This window comes from Podarcis cretensis (assembly GCF_951804945.1).
Source record: "Podarcis cretensis genome assembly, chromosome: 1".
NCBI classification, from domain to species: Eukaryota; Metazoa; Chordata; class Lepidosauria; order Squamata; family Lacertidae; genus Podarcis; species Podarcis cretensis.
This window is the reverse complement of record NC_137170.1, coordinates 137536277-137559437: the sequence shown is the minus strand read 5'-3', so window position 1 is coordinate 137559437 and position 23161 is coordinate 137536277. Positions and strand designations below refer to the sequence as shown.

At 44.4% G+C, this 23161-nt stretch overlaps 1 protein-coding gene across 1 annotated transcript in view; it reads right to left on the bottom strand.

The window, feature by feature from the left end:
* The window catches only part of MREG (melanoregulin), a 41914-nt gene extending 21740 nt beyond the window's left edge, over positions 1-20174 (bottom strand). The window contains exons 1-2 of the mRNA XM_079983208.1: positions 19997-20174; positions 9431-9590 (exon numbers count right to left, since the gene is read on the bottom strand). Of these exons, the coding sequence (XP_079839334.1) occupies positions 9431-9590; positions 19997-20106 (270 nt within the window). The 5' untranslated portion in view covers positions 20107-20174. The remainder of the gene's footprint in view (positions 1-9430; positions 9591-19996) is intronic.
* Positions 20175-23161: the final 2987 nt, after the last annotated feature.

Here is a 23161-nt window from a genome sequence, read left to right as displayed (position 1 = left end):
GTATATTACGCAGTGGCAGCAGCAAGGGTAGTGTTAGCCCAAAAGTGGAAACAGCAGGTAATACCAACGGTGGAGGAGTGGAGATTTAAACTGCTGGACTACGCAGAGCTGGATAAACTAACAGGGAAAATTAGGTATGTAAGAGACCAAGTGTTTATCAAGGATTGGGGAAAGTATGTGGATTACCTGGAATGTATTAGTGAGGGACAAACAACGCTAAAGGGATTCAGAGACGCACTGTGAAAGACAAAGATTTATTGTTTAAAGCAAATAGGAGATTGAGAAAAGTTTAACGACAATAATAAGTAGAGAAACGTGTGAATTTGATTACTACTTCGAAAGATTTATGGACAAGCTGAAGGAAGTCTCGAAAGGGATGTATATGTAAGAATGTCAATGGGCAAATCAAAGTTTATGTATTTTTGTTTATTTGTTTTTCTTTCCTTTTTTTTGTAGATCTTTTTTCTTGTATATGTGTGTTAGTTTTTTTTTGCTTTTCTTGTGGAATTAATAAAAAGAATGATGAAAAAAACAAAAACAGAGAAGCTATGAACTATGCTGAGCAGGGCACCCAAGATGAGCAGGTCATAGTGGAGAGTTTTGACCAAACGTGATCCACCTGGAGCAGGAACCGGCAAGCCACTCCAGTATCCCTGCCAAGAAAACTCCATGGACAAAGACAACAGGCATATAAAAGTTATGACGCTGGAAGATGAGCCCCTCAGGTCAGAAGGTGTCCAACATGCTACTGGGGAAGAGCGGAGGACAAGTACAAGTAGATCCAGAGCTGATGAAGCGGCTGGGCCAAAGCCTAAAGGACGTTCAGTTGCGGATAACATGGTTTAACTGTATACAACTGGAGCAATGGGCAAAGAAGTGGTTAAGGGAAAACAAGAACTGCAAAAAATACACAAAATTTGGGGGGGGGAAATTATTATAAAAGGGGAGATAAAAAAGAAAATACAGTTATAAAAGGGGAAACCAGTGAAATTTATAAAATATTGCTAGAAATGGAGGATCAAGAAGATCAATTAAAAGAGGTGTGGGAAAAGGAGACATCAGGGCAAATAGATAGTCAAAGCTGGGGGGGAAATATGGAAGAAACATACGTTGAAAACAATGTCTATAAGAATAAAAAGGTAAAGGGACCCCTGACCATTAGGTCCAGTCGATAAAAGGAAATTATTATAAATTAATTTGGAGATGGTCTGACACCAGTCAGATTAAATCAAATAAACAAGAAATATTCAGTGTTATGTTGGAAGGGATGCCAGGAAACAGGGAATTATGTTCACATGTGGTGGGGGTGTAAATATGTACAATTTGGGGGGCAAAGGGTGTTTAAGGAAATAACAGAAATCACTGGGTTAAAGCTCACTGAAGATCCAGAAGTAGCATTATTATCAATTTACGATGGGGTGGAAGGTTCGCAGGCTATGAAGGACTTGCTCACAAATTTATTGAAAGCTGCATGAATTATTATAGCCAGGAAGTGGAAGGGGCAAGCTTTTTTTAGGGCAGTCGACCCAATAGCCCCACTGCCGAGCCCAAGCCAGAGTCCAAGCCCAAGTTGCCTGTGCCAGAGCCTGAACCAACCAGAGCCACCCACCCACATTAAAAAAAAACCCAAATCCAGGACAATTGTTTTCAAATGTAAAATCCCCCACACCAACAGGCATGTAGAACCCACAAAAGAGGACACGTCCGGGAATTCCCAGACGCATGGCAACCCTAAAGGAAACTGAAACATAGAAGCTGTAATTGGAGCTAAATCATTTGAGGAAAGAAGATGGCGACAAAACATAGAAAGGTACCGTTGCCTGGCACAGAAACAAGAACTTTGTGTTGGCAAACAGCAGTCCCACATAGAAGTACCGTAGTTTCCTTCTCAGGGACTTGTGCAATTACTCCTTTTAACTTCAAATAGCATTGATCTGTGTAATTTCCCCACTAGGGGGCACCAAAAAAATCACAAAAGAAACTACTAAGTGGGGTCTCCACTGGAAGCAAAAATACTGGCTCATATTAGATAACAAGTTTCAGCATGCTCATACTTTTGAGAGTGATATACAAAATTATTCCTCTGAAAAATGCTTGAGATCCATAGCCGTAGGAGCACTCCCCTCACAATTTCACAAGTAGCAGTTATTAGGAAAACCAAATTGGCAACACATCAGATTGTATTATTAATTAATTAATTGGTAAATTTGTATACTGCCCTTCAAAGATCACAGGGTGGTTCACAACATAAAAAGAAATATTGTAAGAACACTGTAAGAAATAAAACAAAAACTGAATGACTTTCTTGTGTCATATACCAATTGGGTGCATTTGAATTCCCTTCTTCAGTGTAATCTTAGCTGAATGACACTATTTTGGATATCACAGCTCAACAGGAATAGCACTGGGGAAAATATACAACTTTAAGAAAACTAAAATATGACTCTGCACTGCTGTTGTGGAGCAGTCTGGAAGCAGAATAAGATAAAGGGCTGGACTCCAAAGCCTTTACTGAACTTTCACAGGTGTCCATCACATGACACCAGCCCCTCTGTCCAAGCTGGCCTAGGGAGGATAGTGGACTCAGGGATTTGGTCTGCTGGCCAGGCAGTCCCCCCCCCCCCTCTGCTTTAAAACAGGCTCAGCTGAGCATCAATATACAACACAGAAAGCTCTCAAATGAGTGTGAGAAAAATATGTATGTATGTTATCAACTGCCTTAATCCTATCGCAACCTATGCAGTCATTTCTAGACTTTAAGGCTACAGGTATCGTGGCAAAAGCATTACAAAATCTAAGAGCGTAAGAGATTAGCTTTGCAAACCTCAAATCACCGCCCGCCACATTTCTGGGTGGCAGAACTCTACACGGCTGCCAAAGCCTCCCTCACCTGGTTTGATTCGGTCGTGGCACTGGGGCAGGATGCCTGCAGGGGCACTGCCTCTTGCGTTTCTGCCACCTGAGGCAGCTGCTTCACCCCACCCGATGGGTGGGATGGCCCTGTGTCTCCAGCCTTTCTGCCCAGGAGAAATGGACAACACCAAGTTCTCAGTCATCCCCAATATCTATCCTGCAAAATTTCTAGAACTTTTGTTCCGTGAGCTTAAGATTTCAAATGCATGCATAAAGGAGAGTACTACATGTAAAACGGAAGCCAAATTAAACACAAAACCAAAGGCTTAAATACACATCATGCCAACAGACCGTACATAATTGTTCTCCAAATGTTCTGTTCCTCTCTCACTAAGAGGTTGGCTTCTTTTGTACTGCTGGATGTGACAGTCCAGCAGAGCAGCTTCATTGTGCCGTGAAGCTTAGCTTTTGTAGCATTCTTCTCGCAAAATTGGGACACCAAATTTGGATTTCTTTCAAAGAACGTAGGCCAAATAATTGGGGTCTAGGTTCTCTTTCCCTGTGTTTGTGTACTGTGCTATGGTTCAAAGAAAAAGTTCATGTTCGCTTAAGATGTGGCTGATTTACCCAAGTGTCAAAGCCTTTCACAGTTCTCTAACAAGTCTTGGGTTACTTTATTTTCCAATGTCATTATCTCCCTGAAAGCAGTTGACAGATACACTTCCATCTTCTCAATAGGGAAAGGGAAAGACTGTGATGTTGTAGAATAAAAGAAAACAGTCCGGAGCCATTTTGAAACATGAAGTAACCCACCTTCTTACTTAAAGGTAAAGGTAAAGGTACCCCTGCCCGTACGGGCCAGTCTTGACAGACTCTGGGGTTGTGCGCCCATCTCACTTAAGAGGCCAGGGGCCAGCGCTGTCCGGAGACACTTCCGGGTCACGTGGCCAGCGTGACATCGCTGCTCTGGCAAGCCAGAGCCGCACACGGAAACGCCGTTTACCTTCCCGCTGGTAAGCGGTCCCTATTTATCTACTTGCACCCGGAGGTGCTTTCGAACTGCTAGGTTGGCAGGCGCTGGGACCGAGCAGCGGGAGCGCACCCCGCCGCAAGGATTCGAACCGCCGACCTTTCGATCGGCAAGTCCTAGGCGCTGAGGCTTTAACCCACAGCGCCACCTGCGTCCACCTTCTTACTTAGATATGTGCAATACATGTTTTATTGAGAGCATTTTAAAATTAATATTGTTGATATTTCTGCCTGCAATCCTACTTTTGGCTGCCACTTGTGAAGTTCAACAAACATAATTATCTGAGTCACAGACATACAGTTTATTAACCACTGCAGTTCAAAACCATAAATCACAGGATTGAAAGGGACCCTGAGAATCATCTAGTACAACCCCCTGTAATGTAGGAATATGGGGATCGAATCTAAGATTTTGGTGTTATCAGGACCACGTTCTAACCAACTGAGCGATCCAGCAGGTTTTTCCGTTTGTGGGGATTGTTGTGGGGATCAACAAGAAATAAGGCACTTTGCACACTGAAAACTGCTGTGAAACTGGATTTTCAAAATAAAATGTTTATTAAATGTACTTAAATCAAGTTGCAGCTGTTCGTTGCAAGATTCCAAAAGTCAGAAATCAGAAAAAGAAAATTATATGCATTCATTTTGTTATGAAAAGAATAAATGTTAAATGAGGCACAGGTTTTTGTTTTAGTGGAAATCGATTACATAGTAAAACAGTGGTACTTTCCCCAAGTCATTACAGGAATCAAACTGAGATGCAAACCTAGAAGTGAAAGCAACATGGGGACAGATTTTTCTTTCACTTTTTCAGTCTTGTGGCTTGGAACAAGAAAGTACTGTATTTTTTGCACCATAACACTCACTTTTTTCCTCCTAGAAAGTAAGGGGAAATGTCTGTGCGTGTTATGGAGGGAATGCCTACGGGTGGCGGAGGGGATCTGCTGCAGTCGTGAGCAGAGGATCCATGGTTCCCCTTCCTTCCCTCCTCCGTGGCTCCCTTTGAAACAGCAAAGCGGGAGAAGAGCCGCTGAGTGGGGAGGAGAGAGGGACAGAGAGCCTGCTTGCTTTAAAGGAGCAAAGCGGGAGAGAAGAGGAGCCGCTTACACGAGTGTAAGTGGCTCCTGTCCGGTTGGCTCCTTTAAAGCAAGCAGGCTCTCTGTCCCTCTCTTCTCCCCACTCAGCTGGCTAAATAGCAGCAAAGTTTTTCAGCGAACCAGGGAGGAGGGAGAGAAGCAGAGCCTGCTTTCTTCTCCTCTTATACCCCTCTTCTGCATTATTAACAGCATCCTTCTCCACCCACCCCACGCGTGTTCCTTGGCCCTTGAGTGCTTTTCCTTCCCTCCCCACTTAAAACGTGGTTACAAAGCATGGATCCACATGGATCCTCAGGATTTTTGCATTGGGCTACCTCAAACTCACCGTCAGATCACATGTCTGTGGCCACAGCATGAACCACAAAAATCATACATCCACTGTTTCATTTAGAATATTTTTTTCTTGTTTTCCTCCTCTAAAAACTATGTGCGTGTTATGGTCGGGTGCGTGTTATAGAGCGAAAAATACGGTATATTGAAGGTTACCTTCGGTCAGTATGTCTACAATTTTGCACAAACTTCTGTCTTCTATTCTTTAGACCAGGGGTTGTCCACCTGGTCCTTCCCGCCCACTGGTGGGCGTTTCAGGATTCTAGGTGGGCGGCAGGGGGGTTCTACGGCACAAGCTGAATCCTCCTTCCATCGAGCACAGGTGGGCGGTAAGGAAACTTTACCATCAAGAAAGATGCATTAGTGGGTGGTCGGTATAAAAAGGTTGACTACCCCTGCTCTAGAGAGAGAGAAATCCACACACTATGAAATGGAAGCACTTTCGTATATAAGGCAAGGTTCCCAAAACTTCGTGGCTGCTTATTCTAGCTGCTGAACCCCTTTCATTTACATATAGACAAAAGGAACCCCCAGAATAGTTAACTCAGGGCTTAGTTCTCATAAAGGTACATAAAGTTTCCTACACAGAGAACTGCTGTATTTTTCCATCTATAAGATGCCCCCATGTATAAGATGCCCCCTGTTTTGGGGGACTCAGATTTAAGAAAATGGGGGGAGATGGCCCCGTGTATAAGACGCCCCCTAATTTTTGACATTATTTTTAAGGGGGAAAACCTAGTCTTATACACAGAATAATATGGTAGATTATATGTGAGAATGATAGACTTGAATAATACCCACCACACACATTTTCAGTCACTCTATTATTAGGGTATACTTGCAGGAAATAAACATTTATATCACTGCAATTCTAAGCCTCAGTCCCACATAAATGGAAGATCCAGGATCCACTGAGCTGCAGGATTAACAGTCAAGCATTAGCCTTCACCAGGAAAACTGACACCATCACTTCCTAACATCTCAAACCTATCCTCTGAATCTGAAAGGCTACCAGCTTATACTAAACCCATGTGGAGAGCTGGAATGTAACAACACTAAGAGGATTACATCCAGTCACATGCCGTTATAGTTCCCATCTAAAACCACTGCTTGTCACAGAGGACCAAGTGCTCTTTGAAGAAGTGGGAAAAGTGATTTTGCTCTTTACTCAAGATGAAAGTCGTCGCATGTAAGAGCTTGCTGCTCTCCTAGTCTACTCCTTCAACCTCCTCTGAGCTCCTTCAAGCGACACACACACACTTACTTTGCTGGACTTTTACTTTCCAAGATCACTCACTAATCTGGAAGTATCTTAAGTCTTATTTCTTCTACGTAAAGAGGGATTTATTTGACCATGTTGACACTATAATGACAGGGGGGATTATGGAGCCATTTCTGGAAACAGGAAAGGAGGTTTCGTGACTTCTATTCCAGGAAATCCTTTGTAAACATCTTTGCTGATTCAGTTCCTTGCTTTCATTCTTTTATCTGAGCAAGTTCAACAGCACTGCCTTTTAGGCTCATCCACACTTCTGCTGGTCCCGTGCCTAGAAAGCAGGGGTCTGAGCTGTTTTCCCTGCTGCTTTCCCCAGGAAAACTCGCTCTTTACTGCTAAATCTGAGCAAACATCAGTCCATGGAAAACCCAACTGATGTTTGCTCCGATTCAGTGGTAAAGTGTGGGTTTTCCCTGGGTGAATGAGGCAAGAAAAGCGGAAGTGTGTTTGGCATATGCAGGGCTTTTTGCATTCGGGACTCACCAGAACTCAGTTCCAGAACCTCTCAGGCGGGTGCCATTGCCATTATAAGAGAACAAGAGAGGGAGGCGTTCATGGTGAGTTCCGGCACCTCTTTTTATAGAAAAGTACTACTAGGCATTTTTATAAGCCATCATCTATATCTAGAAATCTATTTCTGGAGATCTTGCCAGTGTCTAGCAGTATGACATGCTTGTATATGCAAATTAACATTTTCCAACACTCCCGTCGATACATTTCTTCTGAATAGCTTAGGAGGCTCGATATTTGATCCATGTTTTCTGTCACTCTTCTCTTGGGCATGGTCGGGGACTTCAATCAAGACAATAATACACTCAAACACTGTTGTATTTTAAAATATTAATACAGTAAGTTACAAGCCTCTTGTAAGATAAAGGAGCTTACAACAAGCTAACAGAATCAGAAGTCATTTTTCTGGAACACAATTTACAACTTCCCTGTCTAGACTAAGATGTCTGATCCATTTTGGCCCCACTTAACATCAGCCCGTGTCATTCATGTGTGCTCCAGAGAATGCATTGAACACCACACCAAGGCAGCCATTCTACTGGGGAAAGCAATCCCCATCTCCTGCTCACTGCATGCTTCTACAAGGGTTCTCCTGAACCTCTTTCCAAGCCAATTTTGGGGGCATGGGGGGGATAAGGGAAGACCCGTTGTACAAGCTCTTGCACAATTTCACTGATGGGACTTACTAGTTATTGTGGAATCAGAGTCGTAAGGGACCCTGATGGTCATCTAGCCTAACCCCCTGCAATGCAGGAATCTAAACTAGCTCTAACAATCCACCCTCTATTTACCCTTCTGTGGCGAGTAAGGCGTCATGATAGAGCCACATTCCAAATATTATTTACCCAGATTGCAATAGGAATTTCTGTAGGTTGTTTCCAGTATCCGACTATTGTTAATTGGGCTGCTGATAATAGAAAAAATACTAAGTACTCGCCACAGAAGGGCACCCCTCTGCTGGAAGGGAAAAGGCTCACACAGTGTGCACTTCCTCCCAGGATGATCCCCGGCGTGCGGCTCCCTGGCCTGCTCCTGTTTCCAGCCACCCATGAGGCTGTGAATGGCCTCCTTGGGACTCCCAGTCCCTTCCTGCCTTCCTCCTGTGGTGGCGGCAATGGCAGCGGTGGCCGTTGAGGGATGCTCGGATGGGGGGCACCGCTGCATTCTTTCCTCAGCTTCGGAGCGGGGTGAGTTTCTTTGCTCAGCTCCCCAGGCCTCCGGGCTCTGTTTGGCTGCTGCCAGGGCGATCTGGGGCAGAGGTTGTTGGAGAACAGGGGGCTCCAAGTGGCCTCTTCGGCTCTCACATTGGGCTCCCCTGGCTCTCTCCCATTTGCAGCGGTGGTGGTGGTGTCGGTAGCGTGGGGACCAGCCAAACCATGTAATTGGTGTTGGTGGTCCCTAGCAGCTCTGTGAGGCCGCGGCAACCGCCATCTTGCCTCCAATTTCCTCTGCTTTAAAAGGGATTTTTCCGTCTCCGTCCCTCTTATTTTTATTTTGTTATTGTTTTATTTCATCTAAATTCTTGTCCCCTCTCTCTGACAATTTGAGGAGGCAGAAGAGAGCTGTGTTAACTTTCAGCTGAATATACCAGGACCCAGAGCTAGGGAGAACCGCACAGCAGCTGGTTAAACTCTGCCTCCAAAGATTTTAACCTTTTAAGTTTCAATTTTTGGTTTATTCCTTCAAACCGTAATTTGCATCTTGATTTTGCATTTTTAACTCCAAGGAGGGGGAAAATCTTTACATTTTGATTTTTTAACATCACCTCCCATTTTTAACTTGATTCTGTCTTGAACTCTGACTTTTACCTCCAAACCCCTGCTCCTACTCTTGCACTCTTTACCCACATTCAATTCTTTCCTTCCCCCTTCCTTTTTCTTTTCATTTTGATCTTCATCTATCCTCTCATTCTATTCTTCCCTCTACACTGACACTCCCCTCCCTTTCTCCCCTTCCCTTATATGAGTGCATAGATACACACAAACTCAGACACATACTAGGGTTGCCATATGTTGGGTTAAAGGTCTGATCTGCAGTCTGATCTGCTCTTCAAAATATAGCAACCCTAAATTAGAAATTCCTAAGCAACTCTTTTGCTTAATCTAATTAGCTTCTTAATGTTTTTCCAGCTGTGTTTTCTCTTGCTGAAGAGATATGTACAAATTAACATTAAAAAAACTATGTTCAAGATTTCTGCATCAAGTTAACAGAACTAACAGCAACCATCAGGTTAACAATAAGAGCATGTTTTTTTGTTTTTTTTTAAATCATAACCATAATCATTCACTCTCAGCATACCTTGAGCATTTATTCAGTGTCCGCATACAGGACTTACCTCAGAATCTTTGTCCAATTTGTCTCTAACCACAATTAAGTTGTACAATATCCGGTCATCATCCGCTTCTGTGTGGGAGATGTCATGAGGGGCACTCCACAAGTTTTTCTCTTCATCCCATGCCTGAGTTGTTCCAAATGAAGCATAAGGATTGTTATTACTGAAATACAATAAAGAAAGAAATGGGAGCTCTGTTAGCAATGCAGCTTTGAAATAATGATGTAAATCATATGAACTGCCAGCATCACTTATATTTTACACTTATATTTTATATCACTTCTAGCTTACAAGTAGGCATGCAATTTTAGTATGTGGTTTTACTATTTTATGTAACTGATTTAACTTATATTTTAATGCATTTTTAGATTAACGCCTTTAATGTTTGGCTTTATCAATATTTCTATGTATGCTGCTTAGAGGTTACGGATGATTAAGCAGGGCCCGTCCTATGTTAGAAACTACACATTACACAGCAGATCCAAGATTTATTTTTTATTTTATTCTCCCTTTATATGGCCACTCCATGGCAGGAGATCTCTGGGAAGCTCACAAAGCCAACAAAACTTAATTCTAACTCTTCTCTGCCAACACTTTGATTTTTAGTTGAGAGAAGCCCAGGGGATATGAGGTGGTAATTAGGGTTAAGAGTGATTCTCTGCAAGTTGTAAAGCAAAGGCTAGACCAAACAACCTCTCCCCCAACCATTTCCCATGTGAAGTGGTTCAGACCAGAAACAGATTTCTTCCCTCAGTGAAGGCCAAACTAAATGAGACAACAGGACAGCTGTGATCACATCTCCCACAAGGTTCTTTAAATCCAGCACTCTGGCTTCTTTTCAGATTGCCTAAAGCAGGTTGCAGAAAAGCTAAGTGCACCAAGCTGATGGCAGGAAAACAGTACTTGAGCAGTGGAGAGGCTGTTAAACTTTCTCCCCTAGCACTGCAACCCAATCCTAATCAGGAGCTCATTTTGTGAAAAACAAGGAGAGCCAAGGCAAAGAGAAAATGCACTAGAGCAACTTCTTCTTCAATATTGAAATGAGAGACGTAACCTCACCAACTGTTTGTTTGTTTGTTTGTTTGTTTGTTTGTTTGTTTGCACTAACCGTGCGCAAACTGCTATACGAAACAGAAGAAACACAGTCCTCAAAGCCAAAGTGTACAAAATTAAGACTAGGGTGATCTCAGGTTTTCAACACCACAATCTATCACCAGCCAAACATTGTGGGGTCTGGTGATACCACGATGCGTCACCCCGTGAGGCGCCAGGGTAAAACTGCCACTGCTCTCGAGGGAGCCGAGGTGCTTTCGTGGGGACGACACAGCTTGTGCCCAGTGCTTGTGGCCTGGAGGGAACTTGCACTGCACAGCTGGGGGGCTCCTGCCCCCTGAACAAGCCACATGAGCCAGAGGAATGTGGGGCTTCTGTGCGCTTCTCAGCCGGGTCCGAGAAGGCTCTCCCCCCCCCAGCCGAGGAAGCCCCATGTCCATTCATCTTGCGTAGGAGCTGGAGGGACAGGGGGATGTAGTCCAGCCCCCCAAGCGAAGGCACCCTCACGACGGTAGCCAATGGGCAGACTACCTCTTTTTCCAGGGAGAAGGAGGTAGCCCGTCTGACTTCGTGCCAAGGCAGCTCCCCAGCTGATCAGCTTCAGTCCTTCTGCTTGCACGCAAGCTGGAGAAGGATGGGGCTCCCTCAGCTGGAGGGTGGGAGCCTTTTAATGGAGCTCCACCCTGCCTCCAGCCCTGTAAAACTGCTTGACTGAGGCAAGGCCAGCCAAGAAGTTTAAAGAAGCAGAGAGAGGAACAAGTCGTATCGCACCTCGTCGATGCATCTTGTATCTCCCTCTGTGCCAATATGATGGCAGAGTGGTATGATGGCTTCAATCAGCAGTATATTGCGGGTGAAACTGCCGCTGCTCCTGAGCCCCTCTGCCTCCAGCGCAGGCTGCAGATGGTTTTTTCCTCAGTGCGCTGGTAGCAGAGGGACTCAGGAGCGGCGGCAGTTTCACTCGCAATATACCGATATACCGCTAAGTGAAGCTGCCACCGCAGTCACTCCACAGTCATACCTCACACCGGCCCTGGACAATATATTGATATATCGCCCGGGCCTAATTAAGATTAGCAAACTAAAGCAGCTTATAAAATGAGGAAACAGAAAGTGCTAAGTCTAAGTGAATCTCAGATCTTTAAAACTGACTTTTGTATATTATTATACAAAACACACTTACTTACTCTCTCCATCCAAAGGGATTTTGCTGCAAACCTGCAACCTTTACATTTGGTTTTGTGTATTTCTGGCAGTGTAATGTTTTCAAGCCCCCTTGAACTGGCTGGTTCCAGGAGGATGCCTTGTTTTACTCTTCGTCTTGGCATCATGAGGAGCGTCCTAGGCCAAATACATTCACACACACACAATGCAGAGGCACTGCTCATATGAACCCCTGTGATGGTTTGGTGCAGGCTTAGGCAAACTCGGCCCTCCAGATGTTTTGGGACTACAACTCTCATCATTCCTAGCTAACAGGACCAGTGGCCATGGATGATGGGAGTTGTAGTCCCAAAACGTCTGGAGGGCCGAGTTTGCCTCTGCCTGGTTTGGTGCATTCACATGGGAAGAATGGCTGCAAGTGGTGGCTGAGGAGACTGGAAAGGAGCCTAAATCAAAGAGGGAAGGATTGGGTTCAACAGTTTGAGACCCACTGTTTCATAGCAGTATTTCATTTTCTTAAATAAATGTAGAAGGGTAGCTGCAGCAAATAAATTTAAGACTCTTGTGGCACCATAAAGACAATATTTTCATGGCAGAAGCTTCATCACATGCATTGAATGTTATCCCAAGCTGGCAAGTAGGAATACACATGGGGTGGGATGGGGGGGGGGGTTAAGCAGTTAGAAACAAAGGCAAGGGGAAAGGAAAGGCAAGACAGAGAGAATGGCCTGATTCACACTTCATGGTGGAACCCGCTTCTGCTTTGCTCCTTTCCTCTGGGGGAGAACAAACAGCGATCTCTGGAGGAGATCAGCAAGCAGGAGGAACAAACAGCGACCTCTGGCTTACTGTCACATCCAAACTGGGGATTATGGTCTGCTTTGGTCATGATTGGTAGGCTAATAGCAAACCTTGGGTTAACAGAGTTTGTTTGGAGTGAAACAAACCACAATCTAGGAGCAGACAGTTTTCAAGCCCCCTTGAGCTGGCTGGTTTCAGGAGGACGGACCCCAACGAGCTGGAAGTCCACATCCAGGATTTTCCGTATCACCATTCACCATCCAGGGGGAAGACTTTAAAGTGCCAATACGTTTTCCCCTACAGGGCGAACAGTAACTTCAGCCATTTTAATCAGGCCAATGGTGGGAGAAGAGTTTAATAATATTAATAATAATAATAATAATTAAAAAAAAAATTATTGGGCGGCTCCCAACAGAATATTAAAAGCATGATAGAAACATGATAAATCCGCCCCTGGACCATGGTTCCAATCCAACTCCTGACTCCCAGCTCTTTAAATGTCTTTAAAATGTTCCTTTTAAAGACATTTATAAAGAGGTAGACCCTGTTCAATGATCTTCTGTGTCCCTTCTAGTTCGGCCCCAACATCTCAGTCACAGCTGATGATTGTGTTAATGTAACCTGGGGCTTTACAGGACCAAAGCGGACACTGCCTGCTACACATTTTCTCCCTGTATGCTTTAGGTATGCTTCATCAAAAGAATAGGTATCAGAGTTTCATAATGTTGTAGTAAGTTATGTTTACAAAAAGAAAATGAAAAGTTTTTGCCTTTAGACAACACTTCTTCTCTGATGAGTTGCTTTGCTCTGCCAGTCCATTTAGGACTCCCTACAAAATATGGAGGGGTCGCAGGTGGCGCTGTGGGTTAAAGCCTCAGCGCCTAGGGCTTGCCGATCGAAAGGTCGGCGGTTCGAATCCCTGCGGCGGGGTGCGCTCCCGCTGCTCGGTCCCAGCGCCTGCCAACCTAGCAGTTCGAAAGCACCTCCGGGTGCAAGTAGATAAATAGGGACCGCTTACCAGCGGGAAGGTAAACGGCGTTTCCGTGTGCGGCTCTGGCTCGCCAGAGCAGCGATGTCACGCTGGCCACGTGACCCGGAAGTGTCTCCGGACAGCGCTGGCCCCTGGCCTCTTAAGTGAGATGGGCGCACAACCCCAGAGTCTGTCAAGACTGGCCCGTACGGGCAGGGGTACCTTTACCTTTACCTTTACAAAATATGGACTTGTTTATAGAGCAGGCATAGGCAACCTCAGCCCTCCAGATGTTTTGGGACTACAATTCCCATCATCTCTGACCACTGGTCCTGTTAGCTAGGGATCATGGGAGTTGTAGTCCCAAAACATCTGGAGGGCCGAGGTTGCCTATGCCTGTTATAGAGAATAGTAGAAAATGGAAATCATTTGGCACACCCTGAACAGCAAAACTTTCACTGACAGCTGTTGTGAATTTATGTTTCACTCTGTTGCTTTTTAAAATAAATTCTGCAATTAGAAGCGTGAGTAATTTCCATTAGTATCCACTTGGAGAATATAAAATAACAGAGAACTGTATTTTCAGAGTAAGGTATTGACATGCCTTTAGAAATAATGGGTTTGGATTAGTACATACCACTTACAGAACCTCAATTAAACGCTAAACAATTCATTTAGGTTCACTGCCACGACAAATTCACTACCAATAACACCAGAATATAGTTGGACAAAGGCCATGAAACAGTTATTCTTTAATGGGCCACTTCAATTAGGCAGGAACATTTTCTCTAGTTCACATTTCTTTAAAAAGCCAATTATACTAATCCCATCTCACCAGGACTCACTTAAGAGGCCTAAAGTGGGAATGAAAGAAGCCTGTCTACCCACTAGTAAAGCACAAGGATGAATAAGGTGCAGAAATATTTTGCCCCACACAGGTTCTAAATAGGACAGTTATGTGATCAAGGAAATCCTAGTTTAATTAATCATGAGCTTTAGTACAGATTTCTAGGATTTAACCAAATCTGCATAACGGTTCATATGAATAAAGCAAAGGCTTGACAAAAGAAAATCAGATTTCTATAGCAGGTGGTACTACTATACGCTCACATAGGAAAGAATATTATTGTTATGAGTAGTAATATTAAAAGTTCATATCAATTAAATGCTGCAGCCTAACTCTTAGGAAGAGGTGGGAAAGACGTTACCATCACCTCTTTATTCCATTTACTTACCCTATAAACATTTACTTACCCTATAAACATTATCTTCAAGTACCATTTTAAAATGTTTGTGTGGTGACCCTGCAAAGAAATGTGCTTGCTTGGAGACTGTTTTGTATCAACATTCAGTAATGTTTGCCCAGTTTGCAAACCCCACTAGTTATAATAGTAAATTACAATTCCTCTACATAATTTCCTTTGTAAGATCATTGTTAGCTCACACTGATAGTTTTAAAGCCCTGCTAAGGAAAGATATTCTATTACAAATCTACTAGATCAACTAGGAAGACTTCCCTAAAACAAACTGCAACATGTGTAAATTAAGAGATTTTGCATAGCATACTCTAAAATTTATAGAGCAGATGTTCCTGTATGAATACTGCAGCTTCTTTTGTCTGCCACAGTGCTAATGGGCTGGAGAAGGGAAGAGCTCAGAGCTATACTCACAACACATCACACTCAAAACAGGTGTTGTGTCAAACCATGAGCATCAACAGCACAGGGCATTGCAGGCAGGCAAATCCTTTAGATTCTTCTGCAAGGCATCAGTTACAATGCAAAACAAGATGAACAGAGGAATTGCAAGACCATTAAATCTTATGATCATTTTCAAACAAATTCCCTGCACATGAAGTACTTCTGTAGAGGGGCGGAGGGGGGGAGAATAAATCCCAGGTGTAAGAGAGAAGAAAGCAGGAACAAGTGAAATAACTTTCTCCCGACAGCCAGAACATGGGAAGCCCTCTGCAAATTTTTAATTCGGAATGTATAATTGGCTTTATTGTTTGTATTATGATGTTGCAAGATTTGATTTGATTTGATTTGCTACCAATTGGAATGTTATTAATTGAAAATTAATAAAAATTATTTTAAAAAATGAAAATAAATCCCAGGTGTAATAACTGCACATATCTAACAGGCATCACAGATGGTTTGTATGGTTTTTCTTACTCGGCCCGTAGCCAACAGTTTGCCGCCTGCTACATATATGTCAATGATGGCTGGTCAATCTTATGCAATCAAAAAGAGAGTGGAATATAAATGTTACTGTGCTGTACACATATGGCAACACTTCAAAAGAAGCAGTGACCATCTTAGGTGTGTCCAATTGACCTGCGATCGGCAAGTCCTTTAGGACTCGGAACGGGGAGTGGGCAATTACAGTATATGAACTCCACCAATGTGCATAGGGGCCAAGAATAGAAACACACACACACACACACACACACACACATACACAAAATGGCCACTGCTGGCACTGCACATACATATGCTCACTTACTAAAAGGACACCATTAATCATATGTATTTAATCCACAAGCTATGAAGGATTTATCCAAATGAGTTGGCATTTGAGGCCTATTGTTTAAGAAGTGGCAAGCTATGAACATTAGAAATCATTGACAGAATTACAGTAGTACCTCGGGTTACATACGCTTCAGGTTACATACGCTTCAGGTTACAGACTCTGCTAACCCAGAAATAGTGCTTCAGGTTAAGAACTTTGCTTCAGGATGAGAACAGAAATCGTGCTCCGGCGGCACGGCAGCAGCAGGAGGCTCCATTAGCTAAAGTGGTGCTTCAGGTTAAGAACAGTTTCAGGTTAAGAACGGACCTCTGGAACGAATTAAGTACTTAACCTCAGGTACCACTGTACATGAATGAACAAATAGCACTTGGGTGTGGGGCATGAGATCGTAGAAAGATGTATTACTCATACTTGTGAAAGCCGCACAATTTCATAATATGAAAAAAATAACCCACAACACAGTGTCAAGTTACTTTCCATTTTGTCAGTGCCTTCTTCCAAAAACACTATTAAAGTACCAATAACTCCTGCCTGAAAAAAGCAGCAACATACCCACCCACCCTGGCAAACCAACCAGGAATATTATTGGCCAAAAGCACAAATATCCTTTGAGCCTCACAAAGGGCTTTCATTTACAACCCCATACTGTGAAAAGACAGAGCTGCTGTCTATGGGCACAAATAGGAGCATGCCCAGCATAAGCTCATGTTTCATCCTGTACAGCAAGCAGGAGAGTGGGTTGTCAAGTTCTGCCTCTTTGCTGTAAACTTCCTTGGTTAGAGAAGAATTGTGGCACATACATTGTTCAGTGCAGTGATAATTGCCAAACAGCAATTACTGTATGGGCACAACAGAATATCTAGGCGCCTTTTTTTACATGAGATTTTATTATTATTACTTTCACATTACAACACATTAAAACATCAAATAAAATAATCCAGAATAAAAGAAATTCAAGTTTCAAGGGAAAGAGTTCAGATCCTTCTCTAAGTGAACTCTAGGGAGCCAGTGTGGCGTAGTGGTTAGAGTGGCAGACTAGGCCCTGGGAGATCGGGGTTCACATCCCCACTCAGTCAGGAATCTCACTGAATGACCTTGGGCCAGTCATAGCCTCTTCGCCTACCTTGTCGGGTTGTTGTAGGGATTAACTGTGGAAGGGGGTGAACCATGTACTCCCTGAACAAAAAGGTGGGATATAAATGTAGTATATAAGCTCTTCTGCTTACCGGCTTAAGAAAGCTGGAGAGGCCAGCCAGAGCCGTCAGTCGCCAAGCTAGCACCCAGAAATCTCCACATGGTTGCAATTGGATCTGTGCCAGTCACAAAACATGCCTAGCTAGTTTCAAACACTCCTGCTCACAAGCTGCTACAAGTCCCAGGTTGGGAAACACATGATGTAGTTACCGTACTTTGCTGGAAGTAACAAAACTGTGTCTCGTTAGTGGACGGAGGGGAGAATGTTTGGAAAGCCTATGCACTCTTGAGTTGCACTTGTGGGGGAAAGGTAGGCTATAAGTATTATAAATACCGTACCAAAGCTTGGATTAAAATTATGTACTATGAATGACAATCCTAGCAACAAACATCTCATACACTCTATTCAGATAACATGTCATGCATGCTACAATTAAGGAACCTTAACTACGGTTTGATGCCCTGTCCACAAGCTGTGACCGTCACACTGTCTCCTCAGGCTGCCAGGCCATGAACAAGGGAGTGGGGCCTAGAAAGTTTTGAGTTCTGATAGAAAGAGAAAGCAGATCAAATGCTCTAAAGTTACTGTGTTTGCTCGAGTCCTGCCTTGGGTTCTGAAATAGAGTCAGCACTGTTCATGGTTTGACATGTTGCCCAAATGGAGCCACGGGCAATTACTACTTTAGGTCTCAACACTGTTTTATAATGAGCAATTATCATTTTACTGAAAGTATTTATAGTGTACCCTTCACCCACAGGCCACAAGACAGAATTGCACACTCTTCAAAAACAAAGCAAAAGCAATCAAGTTAAAACATAAAACAAAATACAGGATTCCAGTTACGAACTGGAGGAGAAAAGAACCTCACTATTAAAAAATGTTTGCTACAAGTAATTCCCACAAAATCTACAATTCTAGCCTTACTTACTTGGAAGTCTAAATAAAATCAAGCATCAGGCTAATATCATGATAAACATTATCTAGAGTTAGAAAGGTTGTACACTGCCGTTCTAAGCTTTCTTGGAAAAAAAATTAATCACACCCATGCACAAGATGATTCTAGTTCTGATCATTTTTCATTGTGCTATGCTTTCTTGACATCAGCTTTGTTCACACAAGCAGTGCCTCAAGTTATGTTCTGTAGTAATCACACATAGAGTTTCTGAGTCCTCAGCACCAAGACTGTGTACTCCTGTGTATGTCTGAAGCCCAGGTGAATCGAGACCCTAAATTCCTGGTCAATGCATTTAGGAATTCAGCCCAAGTGAGGAAGCTACCGGTATATCCCAAATCTGGAATAAAAACAATGGCCACTAATTTGAATTTGAGATTAGAAAGGCCTCCCTATCTTAATTTGAGCTTCATCGGGTGCCTTTTGTGTATACCAAATTCTGTACTTTTATCATAAAAGTACAAAATTCTTTTTTACTGGAGCTTGGCTGCTGAACTATTCCATACACAGTTACCCACACACAAATCAAAACCCCAGAGTGTATACCAATAACCTCCATCCATTGAGGATGGCTACAAACAGGTTGCTCATCACAGCTGTTTGCAATGGCTGTGGGGATCAAGTTGTCTGTAGCGTCCAGCCAAGTTAGCCAGGCAAATTGCACCATGTACTCAGAACTAATCTGATAAATGGAATAGCAAGAACAAAATACAATTTGGCTCACCGTATAAAAACATGCTAGCCCTCATCCCACTCCAAACTAGCCAATATTATTATTGTTTGGAAGCATTTACCTCTGTGTATCCCCTATCGCCCAAACACAGGTTTACCACCTCAGTGAAACTAGGCCCAGGAGCATAGTGGCTTGGTGGCAGTCGTGTGCCAGTCATTCCACAAACCAGAGCAAACTAGCGCAGATTCCAAAGGGAGCTCCATTTTCCAGCCCTTAATTCCACTTTCATGCATCATTTTAAAAATCATTTCAACTTCACTTCTTCTGAATAGGCATTACAAGCAAGGATAGTCTCTCCAGCAGACACCCAACAGATCATCAACATGGATCATGGGTGTAGCCAAGGGGGGGGCAGGGGCAGCTACTCCACCAATTAATAAAAATACATAGGTTTTTTTCCCCCAACAAAACGCCTGCCCCCCAACAAAAATCCTGGCTATGCCCATGTGCATCATAAGCAGTTAGCCGAACACCCCAGGAAGATGGCCAAGATGCAAACAGAAGACTCAGGCAAGCAATGCCCACCCAACTCAGCAATTCAAATGTTACTGAATTCTTCTGGTTGTTGAAATTTGAACATGACTTCAGCATGTGCCAATCGGTGCTAATATTGCTTGGGGAGCTGGAAACAAAATGACAGGGGTATGCTCGGACGAGGAGCAAACAAAAGTAGCCATGTGATGACAGAAGCCAAAGTGTGCACTTTAAAAATGCACTAAAATGCACACCAGTTTTTTACTTAATGGATATGGCACACTAAAAGGAAATCCGGAAGTAAAAAAGTACAGTCTGGCGTTTTGAAAACGTCAAGTGGATGGTAGGAAAACTTGTACGCACGAACTACGACTCCATAATAGACCTCCATCTGGAAAGATACATGGCAGCTCCCCAGAAGCTCCGCGTTCAGAGGCAGGGTCCATTCCGGGGAGGACGGCTGCCTCCAGGCCGCGTTTGCAGGCTTCTCGGCAGTACCTGAAAGAGGATGCTGAGCAGGTGGAGAGCGAGAGGCGCGCGTCGGCCACTGCGCCGGGTCCCGCAGGGAAGCCCAGAGCCTCGTCGCCGGACAGGCAGGGGCCGCTCGGCCAATGCGCCCCCGGCAGTGCTTGGAGGAGGGCGGCTGGGCGGCGGCGGCGGCGGCGCATCCCGTTGCCCCCTTCCCGCCCCCTTACCTGACCAGGGGCTCCTTCTCTGGAAGCGCCGCGTCGCCCGGGCATCGTCCTCGGAGGCAGCCGCCGCAGCAGCAGCAGCACCAAGCCTCCAGCCAGTCGCTCAGCCCCATGGAAGCGCGGCGCGGCGGAGACCCCCGCCCAGCGCCCGCAAGAGCCGCGCTCAGCTCCTCCGAGCGCGCAGCCCGAAATCCCCTTCGGCCAGGCGCGGGAGCACCCGGCTCCTTCTGGCCGCGCGCGCTCTCGCGGCTGCCACCTCCCGGGGGAAACCGGAGAGGCTGACGGACGCGACCGGCTCCCTGCTGCCGCGCATCTCTCTCGGGCGCTGCTCGCAATCCGGGCTTTCATTTGCCCCGCGCGAGATCGAGCTGAAGGAAGCATGAACGCAGAGTCAGCAGCGCCTGGACCCCGGGGGGGGGCGTGAACGCAACAGCAATGCACAGCTGGCGCAGAATTAGGCCTTTCCATTTCTGCCATAATGGCTGCTGTCTGACGTTTGCTAAATTTAGTGGCTTCTCAGGACTAACAGAATAAATTTAGCAATGGTTATTAACCATGGAATGGAACCTCCTTGTTCAGAGGAAATATACTTCTGAAGGCCAGTTACTCGGAGGCCCTGTTCAACTTCACAAAAACAGCTAACAGCTGACCACAATCTGAACCAGAATGCTGTATTAAATGGGCTTTTGCTCTTACCCAGAAGGGCTCTTATTAGATTCTTACATAACCTTTCTTTGGTTACATCCTATTTTGTCAGAAGTATGAGGTGTTGTTCATCATTGACAGATGCAGACACACAGATTTATTTATTTTTTAAGAAACACTCCCATCCAACCTATGGGCTCAGAGTAGCTTACAGCTGCTTTTCTAAAAGTTAATAGTCCTGCCACAATGTTTTTACTTTTAAAAAATTACATTTTTATTCATTTTTATTGTAAGAAAAAAAGTATACAAAAATATAACAACTGAAACATAGTAGGAAAGATGCAGCCTGCACATAATAGGATGTCATTTACATTATAAGTATATTTGATCAGAATTTATTTATTTATTGCATTTAAATCCTGTCTCCTTCTCCAAGGAGCTCAAGATGGCATACATGGTTTCCCACCTTCCTACTCATTTAGTCCCCACAACAACCCTACAAGGTAGGTTAGACTAAGAGGCAGTGATTGATCCAAGGTCATCCAATGAGCTTTATGGCTGAGTGGAGATTTGAACCCTGGTCTCCCAGGTTCAGTACTCTATAATCACTACACCACACAGGCTTTCACTAACAGAATGACAATCAGTGAGAGGAATGATAGCAGTTGTGATTCAACAAATTGTTTTTCTATTTAAACTTGTTTAATATAGTTTTTATTCATTGTGAAATCACTTGGAAGTGCTTCAAAGGAAGCATGAAATAAACATCTGGATGGCATCAGGTTTGGGGGGGTTCATTCCAGAAACAGCCACTGATAACAGAATAAATTAGCATGTGAAACTCTTGCACCATGAAGATAAATGTAATCATATTATTATGAGGATTTTGTGGGGGACGGGTAGTCTGTATGCCATGACCCTGCTAATGCCTGGGGCCTCTTCTAATTCTTGGAATAGTTAGGCTAGCTTCCTGGTGGGGTAGTAGTTTGGGTAATGGGGTATTTTGTCCATGGAGTTTTATATGCCTGTTGGTTTTGTCCATGGAGTTTTCTTGGCAGGGATACTGGAGTGGCTTGCCGGTTCCTGCTCCAGGTGGATCAAGTTTAGTGGCATGGAGCCACTATGACCTGTCCATCTTGGGTGGCCCTGCACGGCATAGCTCATTGCTTCTCTGAGTTCTTCAAGCCCCTTCACCACGGCAAGGCAGTGATCCATGAAGGAGAGTCACGAAGAGTTGGACACGACTAAACAGCTAAACAACAATAGGCTATTAAGAGAACAAAGAAAGTAACTGGGTGGAAGAGTACAAATGGTGGGGGTGGGGGTGGGGATAATAAAAATAATACTAATACTAATAATAATTTTAGTTATTTATAGGCCACCTATCTGATTGGATTGCCCCAGCTACTCTGCAGCTACCAACAAAAAATAGTAAAAACACAATACAGCACCAGCCTCTAAAAGCTTCCTTCAGCCTTCAGCTGTCTTTTAAAAATCACATAGCTGTTTATCTGTTTGACATATGTTGGGAAGGCATTCCACAGGCAGCGTGCAACTACTGAAAAGACCCTCTGCCTGGTTCCGTTTAACCCATGCGTAGGCAAACTAAGGCCCGGCGGCTGGATCCGGCCCAATCGCCTTCTAAATCCAGCCCGCGGATGGTCCAGGAATCAGCGTGTTTTTGCATGAGTAGAATGTGTGCTTTTATTTAAAATGCATCTCTGGGTTATTTGTGGGGCACAGGAATTCGTTCATTCCCCCCCCCGATATAGTCTGGCCCCCCACAAGATCTGAGGGACAGTGGACCCCTGCTGAAAAAGTTTGCTGACCCCTGGACCTAGACCGTCTAGCAGGGCTGGGAGTTGGCGTCTGAGGCGAACCACAAAATGGCACCTCCCTCCTCAGCAGGGAATAAGGGGTGAGTGGAGATCTGCATCAGGAACAAGGCTATGGGGGAATAAAAATCTACATCAGGATCTGCTGCCCTGCAGATCCTGCCACCTGAGGCAGTCACCTCACATTACCTCATGGGTGGGCCAGCCATGAAGGCAAGCTACAAGCAAAGATAAAGTAGTCACTGCCTCAATATCATACAATATTTTGGGGTCTTGGGGTCTGTAAAATGCAGAGCTCACTACCACGGAGGAGGGAGAGGTGCTTCCCGCCACTGTTTCCCAGCTGTTGTTGGACTGCAACTCCCATCATCCCTGCTCCCAAGGGATGGTGGAAGTTGGAGTTCAGCAGCTGGGGACCTAACTTTGAAAAACGCTGCAAGAGTCTCTCCGCGGCGCCCCTCTTTTCCAGGGACATCCCTGATTTGATCCCCAGGTCCCACTTCCCTGCACGATGGCCCTATTTTCATTGGAGAAATGGTGGATAGCATGGAGATCTCTGACCCCAGAGGCATCTAGAGACAACCCTCTACAGTATAGGGAAGTTTTTAAAAAAATGTTTCATGTTTTATTCGGTTTATGTATGTTGGAAGCTGTTTTTATATATGTTGCCCCGGACTGTGCGGGGCAA